The 19,350-nt window shown below is 58.7% G+C and overlaps 1 protein-coding gene across 2 annotated transcripts in view; it reads right to left on the reverse strand.

Moving 5' to 3' along the window:
- AGAP3 (ArfGAP with GTPase domain, ankyrin repeat and PH domain 3) overlaps positions 1 to 19,350 on the reverse strand; it is a 157,641-nt gene that overhangs the window by 6,846 nt on the left and 131,445 nt on the right. For both annotated transcript variants that reach the window (XM_074573734.1, XM_074573733.1), the window contains exons 12-13: positions 14,798 to 14,971; positions 10,150 to 10,311 (exon numbers count right to left, since the gene is read on the reverse strand). In XM_074573734.1, the coding sequence (XP_074429835.1) occupies positions 10,150 to 10,311; positions 14,798 to 14,971 (336 nt within the window). The remainder of the gene's footprint in view (positions 1 to 10,149; positions 10,312 to 14,797; positions 14,972 to 19,350) is intronic.

The following is a 19,350-nucleotide window of genomic DNA, read 5'->3' on the forward strand; positions in this document are numbered from 1 at the left end:
GGTGAGACTGTTTCAATCGTTTCACCCTGGAATCAGCTTGGGACTCATCCTCTGGGGAAAGATGTCTGCAATTGCCTTTCTCCTGCTGGGAATGAGAACCTCTGGGGCATCAGGAGGAGGACAAGACCGCAGGGTGCTGGCAGTCAGTCACGCTGACGGACTCTTCCCCTCTCTGTGCTGCACTTGTCTAACCGAGACAACAAGCTTGCCCAGCGCTTTGCCCTTTGCTCCAGCTCTGTCACAGAAAGGACCCCAGAGCCCCTGCTCTGGGGAGTTCCCTGCAGGCAACGTGCCACCTACCCTAAGGACGTTGTCTGTGGAAGCTCCAAGGGCACCAAGTGCCACCTCAAAAACAAGAGTCTAGGAAAATACACAGCTGATAACTTCTGAATACTGGAGAAGAAATGACCAGAGAGCAGCCAGGCCAATAGCCACTGCCCCATCCTCTCTGTGAGCACCACCATCCCTAGACACGGCAGGGAGCACCCAACAGCCAGTGGTCTGGCGAGACAGGACCCCCCGCCACGGCACTCGGCTGGATGTCCCCAGCCCCTGCTCAGCTCCAGCCTGCTCAAGAGCCAGCAGCTGCCCCCACCTCTTCCACTGTCCCAGCCGTGACTGGGATCTGCAGCCCAGGGACCTGAGAGCTCCAGCTGCTCGTAGAGACGCTCTGTTTACCTTGGCAGGAGGCCACATAAGAGCAGGGATCAGGCCCCTGGCAGCTGCAGGACTGATTGCTGCCCAGAGCGAGACATTAATAGCCAGGAAGGAGAGAGTGGCATTTCTTCCTGGGGGACAGCAAATGCCCAAGTGCCTGAGAGAGTGTCTGCAGTTCCCAGATCTCAGATCTGGCCACACTGCTGGAGCAGAGAGCAATAAAGCCACCTGTGGGGCACCCCTATTTATCAGAATGGGCCCCGTTCTCCGTAAATCTCTCCCATCCTTGGTCTGATGGGAGAGACCCACACACTGTGGCTGCTGTCAGTGTGTTGCAGAGCCCTGGCCAGCTGCTCGGACCTGGGAAGTACTGGATGGACTCCCAGTGCTCCTGGCTGCTGAGCCGCTTCTGCTGCCACTGGAACAGTAGCACGCGGGTCGGCACCGTCCCTGGGACCCGGTCAGGATTCCTGACACAGGCTCACAGGACGCCATCATCCTTGTTCCTTCCCCTCGCTTGCTCAGTATCTCCCCCCCAGCACGCAGGGAGGAATCCCAGCCCAAGCCTCCCTGTCCCAGTACCCGTCCCAGCAGAGATGGCAGCAAACGCCTGCCCTGCGGCGCCTGCCGGCCCCGGGCTCCCGCCAGCCCCTCTGCTCAGGTGCTGCACTGGGTGCCCTGCGTCTCCCAGACCCTGCTGCCAGGGTCTCTGCCGGGCTGCCCACACCCCACCATGGGCAAACAGTGAGATTTCTGGGGCTCCAACCCCACGGACAGACTGTTCCACAGCTCAGGGGCATCCTGGGGCTGCCCGGTCTCAGCGCTGGCAGTGGTCCCAGTCAGACCAAACCCCAGCACTGGCTTCGCAAGCCGCAGGACCTCCATTCCCCTTCCTCCTTTGTGCCTCACGGATTCCAGCTTTACTCCGAACAAAGGGCCTGTTGCTCTCAGCAGAGCCCGGGAAGAGCTAACAAAGGACGACAGCTTTTCTTCCACACCAAGGCTTCTCTCACGAGCAAAACCACTACCTCTGTTTCCCTGCAGCAAGGCAGGACGGCATGGCAGGGCCAGACCTCTCTGGAGGCTTGGCTATGACAGGAGCTGCGGGGTCACACCCTGGGCACCGCACGCAGGGCTTGGCAGCGCTGGGAAGGGAATCGAGGGCTCAGAGCAGCTTTAAGCGCTGTGCAGACCCAGCGTCTCGGGCAGTCTGGGACGAGCCCCTGAGCTCCCTGGGGGGCCCATACAAGTCAGATCAGACTCAAGTCATGGCTTCAGGGAAAGTATGGGTCTTTCTCAGATTTTTCTGGGGAGAGGCATAGATTTCTGATGTGGCACGGGCACTTCTGGCCAGGTGAACAGACAGCACAAAGCAGATGACACGGGCAGAAGGGTTCGGACTACCTCTGTTGAAGCACAGCCTGCAGAACACCCTTCCCTGCGCCACGCAGAGGGCACAGGCTCCTTCCTGGTGGCCAGAAGAGCCCCAGATCTCACCAGCTAGGACTGGAAAAGGCTAAGGTACCGGTGGAAGCCGCTCCTTGCAGGAGTGGGGAGCCCCTTCCAGCCACCTCGGGAAAGGGGGGCTATCCCAGGGCCAGAAGGCAGAGCCCGTCTCCCTGGCCCTGCGGCTGCCTGCAGGCACGCTGGTGGGAGTCCATTACGCCAGCTCCATTAGAATTAGTGGGCAGTGGAAATGAACGTGCTTGTCTCTCTCTCTCTCTTGATGATTTTTTGATGATGTTTTAAAGACTGAGCTCCGTGAAGAGTTGCTGAGCAGAGTTCGGTGCGAGCCGGCTCTGCTAATGGGCGTTAACCCCATGACCCAGCTCCAATGCTGCCCAGCAATGAGTGCTCCAAATGAGAGCAAAATTAGCGAGGGCGCTGCACAGCGGCCAGGACGGGCTGGGGCCATGCAGCTCTCAGACCTGACCAGCAACTGAGTCACCCAGCTGAGTGGGCTTGAGGACTTCTGCAGCCACCGCAGCGAGGTGGCCGGCCCTCGCGGAGCTGCCTGAGACGGGGGAAGCCAGCAACCCCCACCTCCAACACGCCAGCCCTGGGAGGAAGCATCTCCTCTGGGCCAGCAGAGGAGCACTGGGAAGAAATGGGGAAACTGAGAAATCCTGCAAGCCCTGCCAGGAACCAGCACAAAGTGAAACAAAGAGGGTAAGGGGAGAGCCCCGCTGAGAAGCCAGGATGGGCCAGAGCTCTGCTGCGCAAAGGTGGCCCAGAGCCAAGATGCCCAGCAGACCAGTGGACCTGTTGCTGTCACCTGCAGAAGAAGCAGGGGATGCCGGAGGGGAGAAGCAGCACAGGGAGAAAGGGAAGCAGTGGCATCCCGGGAGCGTTGCCCTTACAGCTCATGCCGAGGCCCTTCTCTCCACTCTCCGTGGCAGGAAGCACAGCTTTGAGAAGCGGTCCATCTGGGTGACTAAAAACACCTCAGCTTCAGCACAGGGCTGGGCGCAGGGATCTGTCCTGCCTTGTGAAGGGCTCAGACTACACCCTGCAACAACGCAAAGAGCCCAGTCCATCCCGGAGACCCCACTGCACGGACCTTGCCGTGGAGTCCCCCATGGACACCCTGCTTCTCCCCAGGGTGCGGGATGAAACCCCAGGCCAGTATCCCTCCCCAGGGAGCTGCAGTGGGACAGGCTGGCCACATCCCTCACACATACCCAAGGTGCTCCCACGCAGGGTTGGGGCAACACCCTCAGAGCACAAGCGGCAACATGGGGCTCCCCTGTCCCTCCGCATCAAGACACAAAGCAGCTCCGCAGGGAGGACACAGAAGATGGAGCAATGCCCCTCTGGTCACAGCGGGAGGATGCAGCACGATGCTCCTCACCCCGCGCGGCAGGACCGTGCTTCTCCCAGCACTCGGGGCCGCAGTTCTCTCCCCCAGCAAGGCACTGGATGGAGCTCCTGGACACCAGCCCACAAGACTCAGGGCAGCACTTCCCACCCCAGCAGGCTGGGCAGAAGGGAGCTCAGCACAGGGAGGGGTGGGAGCCCTTCCATGCCAGCACCCCAGGCATGGAGAGCCCTCCTTGCTGGCCGGCTCCTTCCCTGAGCAGACGGGACGCAGCCCCTGCCCTGCATGCAGGACGGTGCTGGACGCTTCCCCCCGCATCCCAGCAGGTCCAGGAAGGAGGAGCAGGATCCCACTCAAGTTCAGCAAAACAAGAAGCAGAGCTCATGCTGAGCCTTGCCTTGCTCCCGAAGCAGGAGGTCCTCTTTCGCCTCCGCTCTCCGCCGGCTCCCATCACATCCAGCCTCTCCCTTCGCACTGCCCTTCTCCTGCTCCTGTCCTGTCTCCCACCTGGAGCTGACATAGCAGAGGTGCCTCTGGATGCCCTGGCAAGTGGGTGCTCATACAGGGGGGACATGGGGGGACACCTCCAGCTTGTGGGGTGCATGGCAGAGACATGAGGGCTGGTCCTGCCTTTGGTGTGGGGAGTCCCTGGCCCACAGCTCTGCTCTCTTGCTGCCAAGTCCATGCAGAGTGTCCAGGAGTGGGGCAGCCAGCAGGCCCCCCAGCCTCGGGATGCTTGTTTGCAAGCTGCCACTGTACCACATCATTATGAGGTGTTTGGGATATCAACAAATTAGCAGGCGTCTGGGAAGAGAAGGATGCAGCACCATTCGTAAATGTCAGCTCGCTGCCTCCTCATTTTGCAGATCATTAAACCCAATATTCCTAACCTGTATTAGTGCAACGGGGACAGGCCCCCTCCACAGCAACAAGCCGCCAGGAGAGCCGCAGCGAGAACATTGCTATGGAGACCCCGCAGCGCAGTGGGCTCTGTCCCAGTGCCCCCAGACCCCCGAGTGCCCTGGGCTGAGCTGGCACGCTCCCGCTGCCCCAGCTCGGTGGAAGTGGAGGTAACCCCCAGGGACACCACAGGGTACCTGGTGATGTGGAGGGGGGGTCACCGCAAGGGACCAGGAGTGTCATTTCTGTGTATATGGCGGGAGGCGGACGCCATACAGGGTGCAGTGTGGCAGTGGGGCACAGTGGGGCTGGGAGGCACCGAGGGGCCATGTGGGGTGCAGGCACTGGGGCGGGGGGGGTCATGCTGCGGTAACAGGAGGGAGCGCAGGGACAGTGTGGGCTCCACGGTGAGAGGGGAGGATCGTTGCAAGACACACCGGGGGGGATACGGGTGTGCACAGGAGGGTCTCTCAGACGGCAGCACGGAGCTGTACGAGGAGCTGCACAACACGGAGCTGTACGAGGTTCCCCCGGGAACCACAGAAGGAGGGGGGTAAGGAGCTGATGGAGATGGGGGTTCAGCCACGGCATGGCGATGCCCTGGCACAGGCTGCCTTCCTCCTGCCAGGATGGAGCAGGGAGCTCGCGGGGTCTGCAATGAGCAGGAGTGACTCGTTAGCACTGAATTAAGAGGCTTGGCGGAAGGGAGTGCACGGGTGACACAAGCTGCGTGGGGCAGGCGGGAGCTGAGCAACAGCAGCTGGAATCCCCAGCAATCTGGTAAGCGCAGCTCAGCCCCGTGCGCCCAGCTCGCTGAGATCAGGTTCCAACAGCCCCTGACAGTTGGTATTAATCACGCACATCGCCCCAACACAACTCTTTACTGGCCATCAATTTCCCGTGGGTTTTAAAACTAAAAAACAAAGACAAAACCGCGTCGTTTGGCCGCCACTGAGAAGCACATTAAGGGGCTGTCAGCTTCTCGCCATGCACCCTGCATCACTCTTTAAGCACATGAGAAGTTCATTATCCCTGGAGCTCTGGCAGCCATGGGGATGCTGGCGCAGGGAGCGTCGCGAAGGTGCTCCCGCTGTCAGACATGGCTGGTGGCTCCCCAGGGCCCTCCTGGCTGCCCCAAACGGGAGCCAGAGGTGCCGGGCAGGGGGGAGGCATGGCTGCAGCGGGGGCTCTGGGCTCGTCCGCAGCAGGACAGGGCACTCCTGGCCACGGCACTTTGCTGGGCTTTGAGCTCAAGCAGACTTTCTTGACAGTGCTTGCGAGCTGACGCTGCAACCCCGCTGTGGTGATGAGCTCCTCTCTTCCCGGGGCGGCTGCGACGTCCCCTGACAGCCTGACACCACGTTTGCCAACCTGTGGGTGCTCCCTGACAGCCTGAGCCGCACTCTGCTTTGGTGACATCCCCGGCAGCCCAATACCACGCTTGCCATAGTTTGCTGATGCTCCCTAGCAACCTGACACTGCGCTCTCTTTAACATGCGACCATGTAAAAAAGCAACAGCTCGTTTGATTTATGATACTTCAGAACAACTAAGATTCAATTGCTCCGCACGTCCCTGGCTCTGATTACCTCCTAAATGAGATAAACTGATGGCAATTTATCCCCAGACCTCACCAACTTTCCCAGGATGCTAACCTGAGACGCTCGTGCCCTGCACACGCAGGCATCGCGCTGGGATCTTCCCAAGACAGCCTGGCCCCAGCCCAAGCCGGGCTCCTCCGCGCTCCCTGGCTGCTGCTTGTGTCTGGGAGAGACGCCGCGACGGAGAGCTGAGCCCGACACCATGCCCGGCCCGACGCGGCTGCTGAGGTCTCCCAGCAGGAGGCTCTGGGGGTCCTGGCTGCGGCGCTCCCCACGCTGGCGCAGCCACGCTGGCGTGGGCCCTTGGAGAGCGGAGCCAGTCACTGGGCTGTCCCCCACGCTCCTCCCGGGACGGCGTGCCCTCATGGTGGGATGAGTACCGTGAGGGAGGGCAGCTCTGCCATGGAGCACGGCAGCCCTGCTCTCTGCACAGCCCTTTTTACACTTTCACCGTGTTGACTATGTGAAAGCAAAAAGCTCAGATTATCCTGCTGTGAAAAAACTGCTGGTAACTGTTCAAAAGCAGCTAAAAAAGATTCAAGGAAGAATCAGACATACTTATGGACACCAGGCCATGACACAAGTCATCAGTCATGCCCATGATGTGGGGCAACGCTCAGCCCCGGGTTCACAGCTGGAACCAATCGCTGACCATTAAGACACAGGGATGGGACCTCACATGGAAGGTCATTATCTCTTATTTGCTTGCTGCCAGTTTCCATCTCTAACGCAGGCTGCCAGGCAGGACAGGGGCCTGGGTGTGACTCCAGCCTTGTGCTGCTGAGCGTCTAGGAAGCAGAGAACCCAGGCATCACTCCCGGAGTCACTCCTCTGCGTCTGCCCTGCGCTGCCTGGTCCTGGCGCAGGGGAGCAGTGCCAGTGCTGGGGACAGGAGAGGCACGAAACGAGTCGCCCAAGGAGGGTACCACAGGCAGGGAGACCCAGCACCAGCTGGACATGCAGCAGGCGGGGGATCGATCATCTGCCTGAAAAGGAGCGTGGGATTCAGCTCCACAATCCGTACTGAGCACAGGGATGTACGAGGACCCTTTCTCTCCCCAAACCGGGGTAGACAGCTGTTCGCTACTGAAACATCAGGCTGGCTGCGGCAGGACCAAGCTGTGACCCTCCAAGTGTGAGCTGCCTCCATGCAGCACCAGCGTTAGGCTCCCACGGACACGGGGCACAGCGCCGCTGGCACCGGTGCTGCCTGCCAGCCCCAGACCCGCAGCGCACACAGCCTGGCCTCCCCAGCGAGGCGACTCGTGAGGATGACAGAAATGACCTGGCCTTTGGAAGCCCAACTTTTCACCTGGATAAGTTTTCTAATATGGTAAATTACATAAAAAAATAAATACAAGGTAAGTTTTTGAAAAGCCAACCAGAAAGTCAGAAAACCCACCACGTAATACCCCACGTGGAAGACATTCTGACCCAGCGCGTGCCTGGGAGCAGCAGGGTCTCTGTGTCTGACAGCAGCGTGGGCCAGTGGATGCTGCACTCACCGACCGAGGGGACTCGGAAAGACCGGATTCACGCTGGAGACACAGAGGTCGGCTTGCTCGCGAGATTGCTCTGCTCTGCCATGCTCTCCAGCTCCTCACATGGCGTCCTCACCGCCCCCTTCCCACCGGAGCGGGCCAAGCGCCCGCTGCCGCGTGTCCCAGTGGCGGCAGGACTGCGGAGCACCAGGGGGGTATTTTTCCTGCTCCTGGTTCTGGTGCCAGAGGCTTCTGGCAGCAGGAGGAGCAACTGTGTGCAAGGTCTGCGCAGTGACAAATGAAGTTTGGTAACTGACACTTCACTGGCAAATGAAGTTCCATGTTGATAAACGCGAAGTAATGCACATTGCAGGAAAAAATTACATTACTCCATCACCCGACAGGGCTCTAAATTAACTGTATCAACCCAAGACAGGGCCTGGATATCCTTGCAAATAGCACAAGACCTCTGCCCAGCACACCACTGTGGTCAAGGCCCAGGGCAGGGAATACCAGAAAACATTCTGATGCCCTTGTACACATCACGTGTCACCACTTCGTCACTTTGCGCAGCCTCGGTCACCGCACCTTCCAAGGATACTGTCAAACAGGGAAAGGCAGCAGGAGTGAGCACGTGTCCGATAAAACTCCTCATGAAATGACAGAAAAACTGGGCTGGCTCAAAGACCCATGGACTGGGCATCCAAGGAGCAGCGTGACACCTGGATGCAGAGGGCAGGGAATTCTGCCAGGGAGGGATCACACACGCTTTGTGAAAAAGTAACTTATTTAATTTTACGACTTTGAGCAGTGGTCAGTCCGCATTACTGCTTCATAAAAGTGTTCCCACACTTAATTACCTTTTCCACTAAGAAATTATATTCAGTTTTGTGCAACTGGAGATCCTCTGCACCTCCTCACGCACCCCCAAATGTGCGGAACAGCCTTGCAGGACCAGACTTCTTTCTCTCTAAGCACTGAAAACACCAGCCCTCTGCTTCTCAGTCTTCATTCGGGCAAGCTGAACACCTTAATGCCCATATCATAAATATGTTCATCAGACCCAAGTCAGTTTTGGGACCTTCTTTACAACTCTCTCCAGTATTTCCATGATCTCTTGGAGTATTATTTACAGGATGGGACACAGTACTCCAGCACACGCTTTCTTAGTTTCATGTGTAGGTGCAAAGTCATTCTACTCTTTGGTATCCCACTTTTCAGATATACAGAGAATACGTCTCTCTTTTTTGCCAAAGCACTGGACTAAGAACTGCAAACTGAGAGCTGACGTGGGGAAGGGCAGTAACGCGTCTGAAGAGTCAACACATACCCATAGCTAAGAACGCACCGGTTGTTTAACAAAAAATTTAAATACAGATAATAGTTCTTGCTTTCCATGAGACATCCAGTGTATATTATAGACACAAATGATGCTCAAGATGCCTGAATCAACCGCCGCAAAGGGGAAGTATTTCCTGAACTCAGTGGCTTCCAGGTGAAGGTAACTACAACAGAAAGGAATGAACGACAGAACTGCCGACCTCCTGCGGAGATTGTCACCACAATGATTCTGAGACAGGGAGCTTAGGAAGAGTTGTTCTGCCACGGGAAGCCTGGGCTGCTGATCTGCAGGCTGACCTGTGATTCGGAGCACGACGCCAGCACAGCCGCAGCACACTTTGTCAGGTACAGCCTAACAAATATACAGGATAAAACCTTCCCGTTTGTTTTGCAGTAGCCATGAGTTTCAAACACTTGTACTTAACCCCTCTCCCCCTGCCTTTAGCCATCAGAATTAAATCTTTATTTTGGTTTACTACAAAAGCTTATTGAGCGCTGTGGGACAGGATGACCTAGGACAAAGTCAAATCTTACAGCCTGAGGATCACTTTTCCCACAGAGGCTAACCATGGATGCAGGCTTTGGAGAACGCGTTTGCCAAGCTAATCCCTACCTGGACAAACCTGCATGGCTTTTCACAGCAAAACACCCCCCTGGATGCACCTCGACCCTGCAGCCTTGCCGGCTCCCTGCCGAGCTTTGGGTCCCTCTTCAGAAACCGCAGAGACACCAAAGTCTCAACAGAAAAACCATCAGTACTTTTAGCACAGGCAAACCCACGTGTACACCTTCAACTGGTTTCATAGAATCATAGCATCATTTAGGTTGGAAAAGACCCTTGGGATCATCGAGTCCAACCATCATCTCCACTCTACAAAGTTCTCCCTTACACCATATCCCTTAACACCACATCTGGAGTAGATAAATTTTTCCAAAAAACGCTCACCTTTGGGCAGATGGCTAGGAAAGGTCTTTTAAATACTGAAAGTTTGGCAAATCTACAAGCGAACAGAAATATAGCTTCTTTCTTGTGGTAGAAAGCGTCTGCACACCATAAGCGCAGCTAAGCACACCTTCACTGTGCGGTGTGCTCTCACCTCTGCTAATACAGTTAGTGATTATTATTACCACTAATAGTATGTGCAGTCACGGGCATGACGGCAGCCCTGCTTCCACCGCAGGTGAGAAATCAAGGGCAGAGCGAAAGGCGTGTTGTTTCTTTCCGCCCAAGCACCAGCCGGCTCGGAGGGGGAGCACTCCAAGCCCCAGGTCCCCGGCGAGCCCTGGCAGGACTCCTGGGCTCGCGCTGCAATGCGCCGGCAGAGCTGCCCCAGGCAGCAGACCTTTCCTACCTTCTGCTGCCGTGCTGGGGCCATCAGGCCGAGTCGTCCCTGTGCTCTTTTTCCTGCGATGCTTCTTCCTGTTTGCGTGTGGTGACGGAGGCGGCTCCAGCTTCGGGCTGGCAGCACTGGAAATGTTCGGGCTGGAGCTGAGAGAGTCGGCAGTACCGTTAGCTGGGAACAAAGATAAAGACAGCAATGTATAGCAAGACAGTGACAGTCTGCTCTTTCTAGAGACAACCAAGCACCCTGGAGACAGCCCTGGTGCTCAGAAGGCACAGCCCCACGAGACGGGACAGTACCCACACTCAGCCCCATTTCACGGGGCCGCACGACACCGGCTCCAGCTCAGGCTCCTTAGGCAGGGTCTGGCTGGACGCGCTCTGCACTGGGATTCACCCAGGACGATCGCACAGAGACAGCGCTGGCATCTACGTGGCCGGGACAAGCGTAGAGACATCAGCGGGGGCAGCCTGACATGCCAGCCCTGCCGCGCGTGTCCCCATCCGTACTGCTCAGCTCAGCCTCCCCACGGGGCGACACGCGCGCTCGGGGAAGGGACGGGCCTGGGAAGGGCTCTCAGGCCCCCCGGGTGCAGAGCTGGGTCCCAGGATCCGTGGTGCTGCTGCAGAAGCCCGGATCCCCCCCGGCACCGCTCTGCCAGACGAGGTGACTGGGGTTGCCACACTCAGGAACCTAAGCATGATGGTCTCAATAGGCTTCCGATACGGAGCTGAAGAAGCTGCATCCCCAGCAGCAACGCACCAAATTTATCCTCAATCATACTGTTCCTTACAATTAATAGCAGAATTAGAAACAATCAGGGAGCTGCCTAATTACTGTCAATTAGAGCGCGCTAATCAAGCTCCGATCACACACACACACGCTGCCGCTGCACTCACCATTAAATGTCAAATTTCATTAGAGACCAGCAACAAAATCAAAAGCCTGACATTCAATTTCAGCAGCACACACAGCGCAGGCTTCCAATCAGCATAAAAATGCAGACTCCGGGGAAGGCAACGAGGCGCAGGAGCCCTCGCTGCACTGTTAACCCTCTCCGAAATGCGCTCCTGCCTCTCCGCTGTCCACCCACCCTCAGGGCACCTTCGGAAGCTCCGCTCCCAGCCCGCTTCTCTCCCGGGCAGCTCACCGTCCTCTTTGCAACAACCCAGTGTCTCCCATCAAGTCCTACCCTCCAATTCCCACGTTTCCTGGCACCTGAAATTAAGAAAGCAATCACAGCGTCTAACAAGGGCAGCGCCCTCCAGCAGCGGGGACTGCCCGTGACTTGGCAAACCCTCCCTCCTCCCGCTCTGGCCTGGCCTCTACCCTCCCTTCTCAGCCCGGTCTGGTCAGACTGGCTCTCCGGGGCTTGGTCTGTCCCTGTGTGGCGAGACAAACAGCCAACATGGGAGGAGAGGGCTACCGGCAGCGGCCAGGAGCTGCCCCGGGCAGAAGTCAGGTGCGCAGCCGGTGCATCCCTCGCTCGGCGGGGAGAGGATGCGGCGTCGGAGCTCTTCCACCTCTGATTTCTACTACATTTGACACACGCTAGCAGGGTGTTTCTGCTGCTATTTATCCACAGGGAAATAGCTCACCCTTGACAATTAAGAGAGATAAATCTAATAAATTCAGACTCCATTTTTATAAATATAAATTACTGGCGCCGTTCAACAGGACTACACTTAGAGCAGGTGTGAGGCACCTTCATCTCCAAGCCTGGGTGTCGCAGGGGACCTGAACTTTCTCGTTGGAGGCTACACGTGATGCATCCAGCCTTCCTCTGCTGCCCAGCTGCTCCCCAGGACACCCCCGGGGCCCAACCAGGCATCCTGCCCCCGCTCCAGGCTCAGCGTGAGGGTTCGTGCCCTTCTGCAGCTCCCAACAAGTGCCCGCAGGCTGCGGGGAGCCTGACACCTCCCGCTCCGCGGAGCAGAGATGGCCCATGTCCCCACGCTTCTTACTGCCCATGAGCTAAAGCCACAGAGCTGGGGGCTTCCAGGGCCCTCAGCGGGATGGGGATGGGACTGCAATGGGGTGGGGGCAGAACGTGAAACATGCTTCCTCTCCAAGATGAGGTATTGCTTGCTCTCCCTCTTTTTCTCCAGCAGGACAGAAGACAGCTCCTCTGACCCACCCAGGGACTTCCAGGTCCCCGGCTCACCACGGGAACCTTCCACAGGCACACATGGGACCTCCTGCTTCCTCCCTCCAAACCAGCTGGCCTTTCGGGCAGCCCCGGGGGCCCCACAGGTGGGCTGTGGAGGTCCTCCCATAAAGGACAAACACAAAATGTGCTGGTGCATGTTTACCCGACCTGTACGGCCCGTCCCACCCCTCTTCCGTGTGCTCTCCAGAGCACAGCTGGAGGAAGCTTCCCAGGATCCGTGGGGGCAGCCTGCACCCTCTGCGCATGCTGCAGGTCTGCTCTGGGCAGAGAAATATCCCCCACCCTGCCCCGCCACGTAGAGCCGCAAACCCAGCAGAGAGCTCAGACCTGGGCTGCCCGGATGCGGCGGCACAGCCGGGGTTCAGGTGTGGGAGCGAGGGATGCCGGCGTCGGCTCCGCTCAGCCCTGCAGCGGAGGGGCGGACCTGCTGTGCATGGGAAGCACTGCCTGCACCCCAAGAGCCCTCTCCCTCCTCACACCGAGAGCCCACTTCTGCCGGCCGCTGGCCGTGCAGGCACGCAGAGCCCGGTCTGCTCCAGCCGACGGGGACGGCAGTGCAGGGAGCCGCTCACCGGCCCCCTGGGGCCAGGGGTTTGCTCCAGGGGCTCTGCCTGCCCTGGCCCTTTCTCGACAGCCCCGAGCGGTTCTGCGATGGGAGACGGGTCGGACATCGCTGCTGTCCCCGCCAGCGCAGTGGTGAACGCGCCGTCAGCTGTGAGCTGGGCGATGGACTGTGAGGCTGCTCCAGGAGGCCACCACGCCAGCCGGGCTGGTGGCCCCCCACATGCCATGGACCCTTCAGCACAGCTGGGCAGTGACATGTCTCTGGAGCACTAACATGGGTCAGGGCAAGGCAGGGCTGACCCACCGGGCTCGGCATCCAGCACGGTGCAGCAGGACCCGGGCAAGGGGACGAGCGGCCATCAGCGCTCGAGACACACAATTAGCGGTGAGTCGTCATCTCACCCCTCCACGTCACCGGGAGAAGCTGCAGCATCGCAGCTCACGTCAGTGCCAGTCTCCGGGTTACTTTGCACAGGAGAGGCAGATTGCTTCGGGCGGCCGCAAGCGCAGCAGGATCCTCCTGGGGACAGGGAGCAGGGCTCGGCTTGTCCTGCGACACCCTGGCCAGAGCCAGGGCAGGCAACCACACAGCCCAGCCATGCCGGGCCCCTGGCCCCGGGGCTGGAGGCTGTCCGGAAGGGCTGTGACACAAAATTCACCTGGGCAAAGGACACACGTGTGCCGACCGCAGCACTGCCTGCACGAGCGCCCGCAGGCCTCGCTGCTGCGTGTCAGGGGCACGGGAAGCTCCTGCCACCTGCGCGCATGGCTCCCGTGGGCAGGGCACGGTGCTGCCGGCGGCGGGGGCACCCCTCTCCCAGAGCCAGGCACCGTCCCCGTGGAGTCCCAGCAGACGCGGCCGTGTCCAAAGCGCTGTGCAGAGCGGCCGCCTCCTCGCACCCCGCTTCCTCCCAAGGAGCGGAGGCCGCCCCGCTGCACCCCGTGTCCGAGGCGAGGGGCGGGGGGGCTGCCGGCACATTAATGCTCAGAGCTGCGCCCTTCCGCTCCCGTCGCCTGCGCTGCCCCATCAGCAGTAACAGTCTGATTAATTCGCTTCCAGCAGGGAGCTGATGGGGCCAATGATGGAGCCGCTGCATCAGGCGCGCTGAAATTGATAGTTTTTCACAGTTACAAATGAGGAGCCTCCTCAGCTGCAAATGGCGCCCGCACAGTCGGACTCCGGTAATGATCATAAAGAGGCTCTCTTTAAACTGCGAAAGCCCCTGGGACCGAGCGGGGGGGCGGCTGCCGCGCTAATGAGAACTACAAGGGGCGAGCAGGCATGGAAATGGCTCCTCCACTCTTGATGTGCATTTAACTGCTTTTTTAGTGCGGCGGCAGAGCCAGGAACGAAGGAGTGATGAATGCAGCACAAAAGCATTTATTTTCCAATTCGGCAAAGTGGCTACGTTGGGAAATGTATGAATTATTTTAATTCACTCAACTGTCCTGAAACATCACAGAGAGCGAGTGAGCGTGGGGGGAGGGGGCGGGCCGTGCTCAGTGTGTGCTCCAGAGACAGGAATTACTCCTATCCGTTCAACTGCCCCAAAATCTGGGCGCTGGGGGTGCCGACGAGGCGCAGAGGTGGGGGAAAGCAATGGTAACTCCTTGCAGGGGGAGCCGAGAGCGGGGCTGGCAGAGGAGTGAGGTTGGAGCAGTCCTGCCGCGGAGCAGCATCCCTCGGCTGGAGGGGGACTGCTGTACCGTGCCCGGCGGGAGACCTTCTCCCCCTGCTTTGGACACTGCCAGCTGACCCTCGCGAAGGTGGACAGTCCCAGCAAGGCCCCAAAGAATGTGTCCAACACCCAGGAGCAAGCTCTGGGCTGGCAGCCCCAGGGCAGAGCTCAGGATGCCCCACCACCAAAACAACCCTCCCCACCTGCTGCAGCCGGGGGGAGCAGGGTGAGAAGGGATACTCACAGGGGTTGGGGCAGCTGCCGGGGATAGCCACGGCCTCGTTCCACTGGTCCGCACTGGAGACGGAGTAGGAGCGCTGGTGCATGCCGTCGGGCTTTGAGCTGAAGCCCACCAGGTTGATGCCGCTGATGGAGCGCTCCGAGTGCAGGGAGGTACTGCTGGTCGAGTGGGGAGCACCTGCGAGAGAGACGGAAACTTAGCACGGAACCACCACTGCTCTGCACCACGGTGGGAGAAGGAAAAACTGTCCTCTACCCGATGTGATGTGCCCCAGGGGGGCCTTGCATGGGGACAGGCTCGCTCTGGCTCTCCTCTCCCAGGGGGTGCCAGCGCATCCCCCCACAAAGGTGCTGAGAAAAGAGCACTGCCCAGCACGCTCCGCCTCCCAGAGGGACGCCCAGCTTGGCGAATTTCAAGGTAGCGCCCCCAGACACAGAGCTGGGCATGCTGGCACGCAGCTTCCCCCTCCAGCCAGACTTCGCGGCTGGAGTTCACGCTCTGCTCACCATCGTCACCACGGCCCCAGGCACCGGCACAAACACAAACCCACCCCACAGCCCGTCTGCCCACCACCGCTCCCTCACTTCACTCCTTGCCCGTCCCTAGCAAGAAATACAACTGTGTTGGAGGCACTAGGAGCGAATGGAAAATCACATGGAGGACGTCAAAGGGACAAGCAGGGAAAGAGATGTCTGTAAGGTGGGGATCGTGGGTGGAAATGCCTCTTCCCACTAGCTGGAAACTCCTTGATCTGAGCCCAGACCTTGAACCCCCCGGGAAAGGAGTGGTTTTGGGGCTGGAGGCTGTCACAGAAGACAAGATCACTCAGAGATTCAAAACGGGTCAAGTGTTTCTGGATTACAAGAATATCCAAAATTTCCAGAATAGTAAACGGAGCAGCTCTGACAGCGAGCAAAGATCTTGCTGCTGAAGGCTGCAGGCAATCTGTTAAGGAGGATGACGCTGCCCTAGAGGGATTACCCCACACCTGCCCACTACAAGCGCTCCCCCATGCCTTCCTTCAGGGCATTCGGCTCCAGCCACCGCAGAGCAAGTGCTCTGGGAGCTCAGGGGCGAGCAAAGGGTCCCTTTCCCTACTCTGAAGCTACCTGTCCTCCTTCCAGGCCCGAAGGGGTAGATGCAGAGCTGGGACTTCCGCACCAGCCCTCCTGGCCACGGAAGAGGGCAGGGCCTATTGGGCTCCAGCCGCAGCGTGCCCGGCTGATGAGACACACGTCCACAGCCCGGCCCGTCTGCTTGCCCCAGCCCCGCCAGAGCCAGCCACCCCCCGGCCACGCAAGGAGGCGGGATAAGATAAACTGGGCAGCTTGTTTCACGGACTGGTGTGAAAGCAGGATCCTTTCACAGAAGCAGGCTGGAGAGCAGGAGCAGGTCCCCAGCTGGATCTGCTACAGCCAGCACAGCTCACCTGACCCTGTCCTCACTGCGCAAAACCTGCCTCCCTTTGCTCTCCCAGAATCCCAGCACGGCTGAGGCTGGCAGGGACCTCTGGAGGTCGTCCTGTCCCACCCCTGCTCAAGCAGGGCCACCCAGAGCCAAGTGCCCTGGCCTGTGTCTGGGTGGTTTTGAGTATCTCTAAGGACAGAGACTGCACCACCTCCCCGGGCAACCTACTCCAGCGCTCAGCCACCCTCCACAAAGAGCAGGGCCCTGAAATCCCACGTGTAGCCCCAGATTTTGTACATAAAGTTACGCTTCTGTCCCTGCTGTTTCCATGAAAACCTAAGAAATGTGATTTGAATGTCACTGGTGCCTGAGCGCTGCCTGAGGCTGCGAAGTGCCTGAAATGACAGCTCAAGAAGCCCAGATGCCCCTACAAAAGGTGGACCAAAGGCGTGCGCTGAACGGAGGGGTGATGTGGGCCATCAGCCCTGCACCAGGCGTGCCCTGTGTTCGTTGACCACACGGGGCGTGCCTCCCACCCTCCTCTTCCCACCCTGGGCCAAAAATCCCCCGTCCCTGCTGACTGTGCAGGGACCATCCGCGAGCCCTGTCTGCGGATCCTGCTGCCCGGCAGTGCCGACGCGGGGCTCGCCGGGCCCTGCAGCCCCGCAATGCTGGGGATGCTGCCGGCTCGTCTGCCTCCATCCCGGCTGCTGCACGCTCCCCCTCCTTCCCCTTGTTCAGCGCCACAGAAACACGTGTAAAACCATGACACTGACTTTGCCTCTAATTAGCCCTTAATTTACAAGACACACTCGGAAGGGTAATTAGCTGGCGCTCCGCTCCTGACTGCCGCATCCATCTCCTCTCGCCTCCTCGTGGGAGGGAGCCTGCTGCCACTGGAGCAGGGACAACGCTGCTCTCCCGGGACCGGGAAGAGCTGGGTCCCGGGAACTGCACTGCTGGGCTGGGATGGGCTCAGACGGGATGCGATGGATGGGATGGGATGGGCTGCCCCCAGAGCTCAGGCAGTGTCCCCAAGCCAGGCTGCGCTCACCGCACGTGTCTACGGCCAAAGCCACGGAGGAGAAGGCGGCACACAGCAGGAGAGCAGCGTGCCTGGGAGAAGCTCCTCCAGCAGAGAGGAAAGTCCTGCAGAGCCCCAGGGAGCCTAGATTCACCCCCTCCACCTCCACCCCAGGCACGTCCCTTCCATCACTCCTCCGAGGAGAGCTGCCACAAATGCCCCAGCCCTGACCAGCCCCAGGGACACGCTGTCCTGCTGTGGCCAAGGCACCCTCCAGACCTGCCCCCAGGGAGGGACCTCCTGTGGCATGGCGTGGTGCGTGAGGCCGGGCAGCGGGAAGCAGTGGTGGCAGCAGGAAAGGAAAGGGCTGCTGTGGTCAGACTGGCAGAGCAGAAACCCCAGGTGCCTCCAGAGCCTGCCCACAGCCCCGCTCCACTGTGGGCGGCCACCCCGGAGCATGCCGTGCTGCCAGGCAGGCGGCCGCAGCTGCAGCGTGACCCGCACCGCGTCTGAGCAATGCCAATGCCTGGGCATTGCGTCTGAGCAATGCCAAGCGTGTGCAGAAGAATCATAGAATCATAGACTCGCCTAGGCTGGAAGGGACCTTTCAGATCATCTGGTCCAACCATCAACCCAACACTGACAAAAACCATCACTAAACCATATCTCTGAGCACTACGTCTGCCCGGCTTTTAAATACCTCCAGGAATGGTGCCTCAACCGCTTCCCTGGGCAGCCTGTTCCAATGCTTAATAACCCTTTCAATGTAAAAATTGTTCCTAATATCCAGTCTAAACCTCCCCTGGCACAACTTGAGGCTGTTTCCTCAGAAGACACACTCAGGAAAGCTGCGAGATGCGCTCAGAGCCCGGACCCCCCGGCCCCGCACAGGTGCCCAGCACGAGCCGCCCGCATCCCCCGCCCGCCTTGCCGCAGCACGAGCCACGAAAAAGTGGCACCAATTGGAAAACGTCATTTTGAAATGAAACGGCGCTGCTACGACTTCCAGGAACAGCTTCTGTCAGCCTCTGTGGTCTCTCCAGGAGCTCCCTGCACTTTACTCCTCCTCGCAGCCCAGCCGCACGCTCGGCTCACCGACCTCCCCGCTGCACCGGTCCGGCTCACCCCAGGGGTCTGCAAGATGGTCCCAACAAGGCTACAGCCCGCAGGAACTGCATCCCTTTGGAAGTGACACCACTGGCAGTGGCTGGCTATGTTCCCTTTAAGTCAGGCAAGCAAAGTGAAAGGTGAATGAAAGGCTGCATGTGAAATACTAACTGCCTCTCTGAGCCAAAGCCTCCAGGAGCTGAACTCTCCCTGACCCTGCCCACACTCCCTCAAGCAATGCTCTCCCAATCGCTGTTTCCTCAAAACCCAAAAAAAAGAGATTCATGTAGACGTGTCAGTGTGACCTCACCAGCAGGCAAGGCTTCATGGTGCCTTTTTAAGTAAAGCCTCACCGATGACATGGCAGTAAATGGAAAAAGACCTAAAAACAGAACATCATTTTTCTAAGTGTGGGGTGCGGCAGCCTGGCCGCTTCAGTAACGCACTTAAAGCAAAGTGGAAATTCTTCACTGAGGTGCGGATGCACAGGGGACTGGGTAAGGGTGAATTAGCAAAACGGGGTAATGTCAGTTGGGAAGGATTCGCAGAGTCGCTTTAGGATCTTTGGACAAAATCTAGTATTTGCAACAGTGATTTGGCAAAATAATACATGGGTTCTGGTGAAATTTCCTGGTGACGTTAAGTTGGGAGCACTGCCAGTATTTTGGCGATGAAGATGTCGTGCAGCACTAGATGATTCTGAAAAGCGAGCTAACAAAACCACAACAAAATTTATTTAGTACGAGATGCAATGACATGTACTCTGGAACTAACAGGCCTGATTCAGGAAATCCTGGGAAACTATGTACTGCTTTCCATGGGATTTGGATCACACCCCAGTGACAAGAATGTCTGCACTCGGCTGGGGCTCTTGACTGGGAGCACCGGAAGAGGAAGAATTCTGCAAGTTTTGCCTCTTCACAGTGTCCCCAAACCACGCCACCGCCGAGGCCGGAGGGTTGAATGTCATCCCAGGTGTGCAAGATGAGGTATGTCTCGCGAAACTCAAAAACACGCA

The sequence above is a fragment of the Larus michahellis genome, chromosome 2, assembly GCF_964199755.1.
Source record: "Larus michahellis chromosome 2, bLarMic1.1, whole genome shotgun sequence".
Taxonomy (NCBI): Eukaryota; Metazoa; Chordata; class Aves; order Charadriiformes; family Laridae; genus Larus; species Larus michahellis.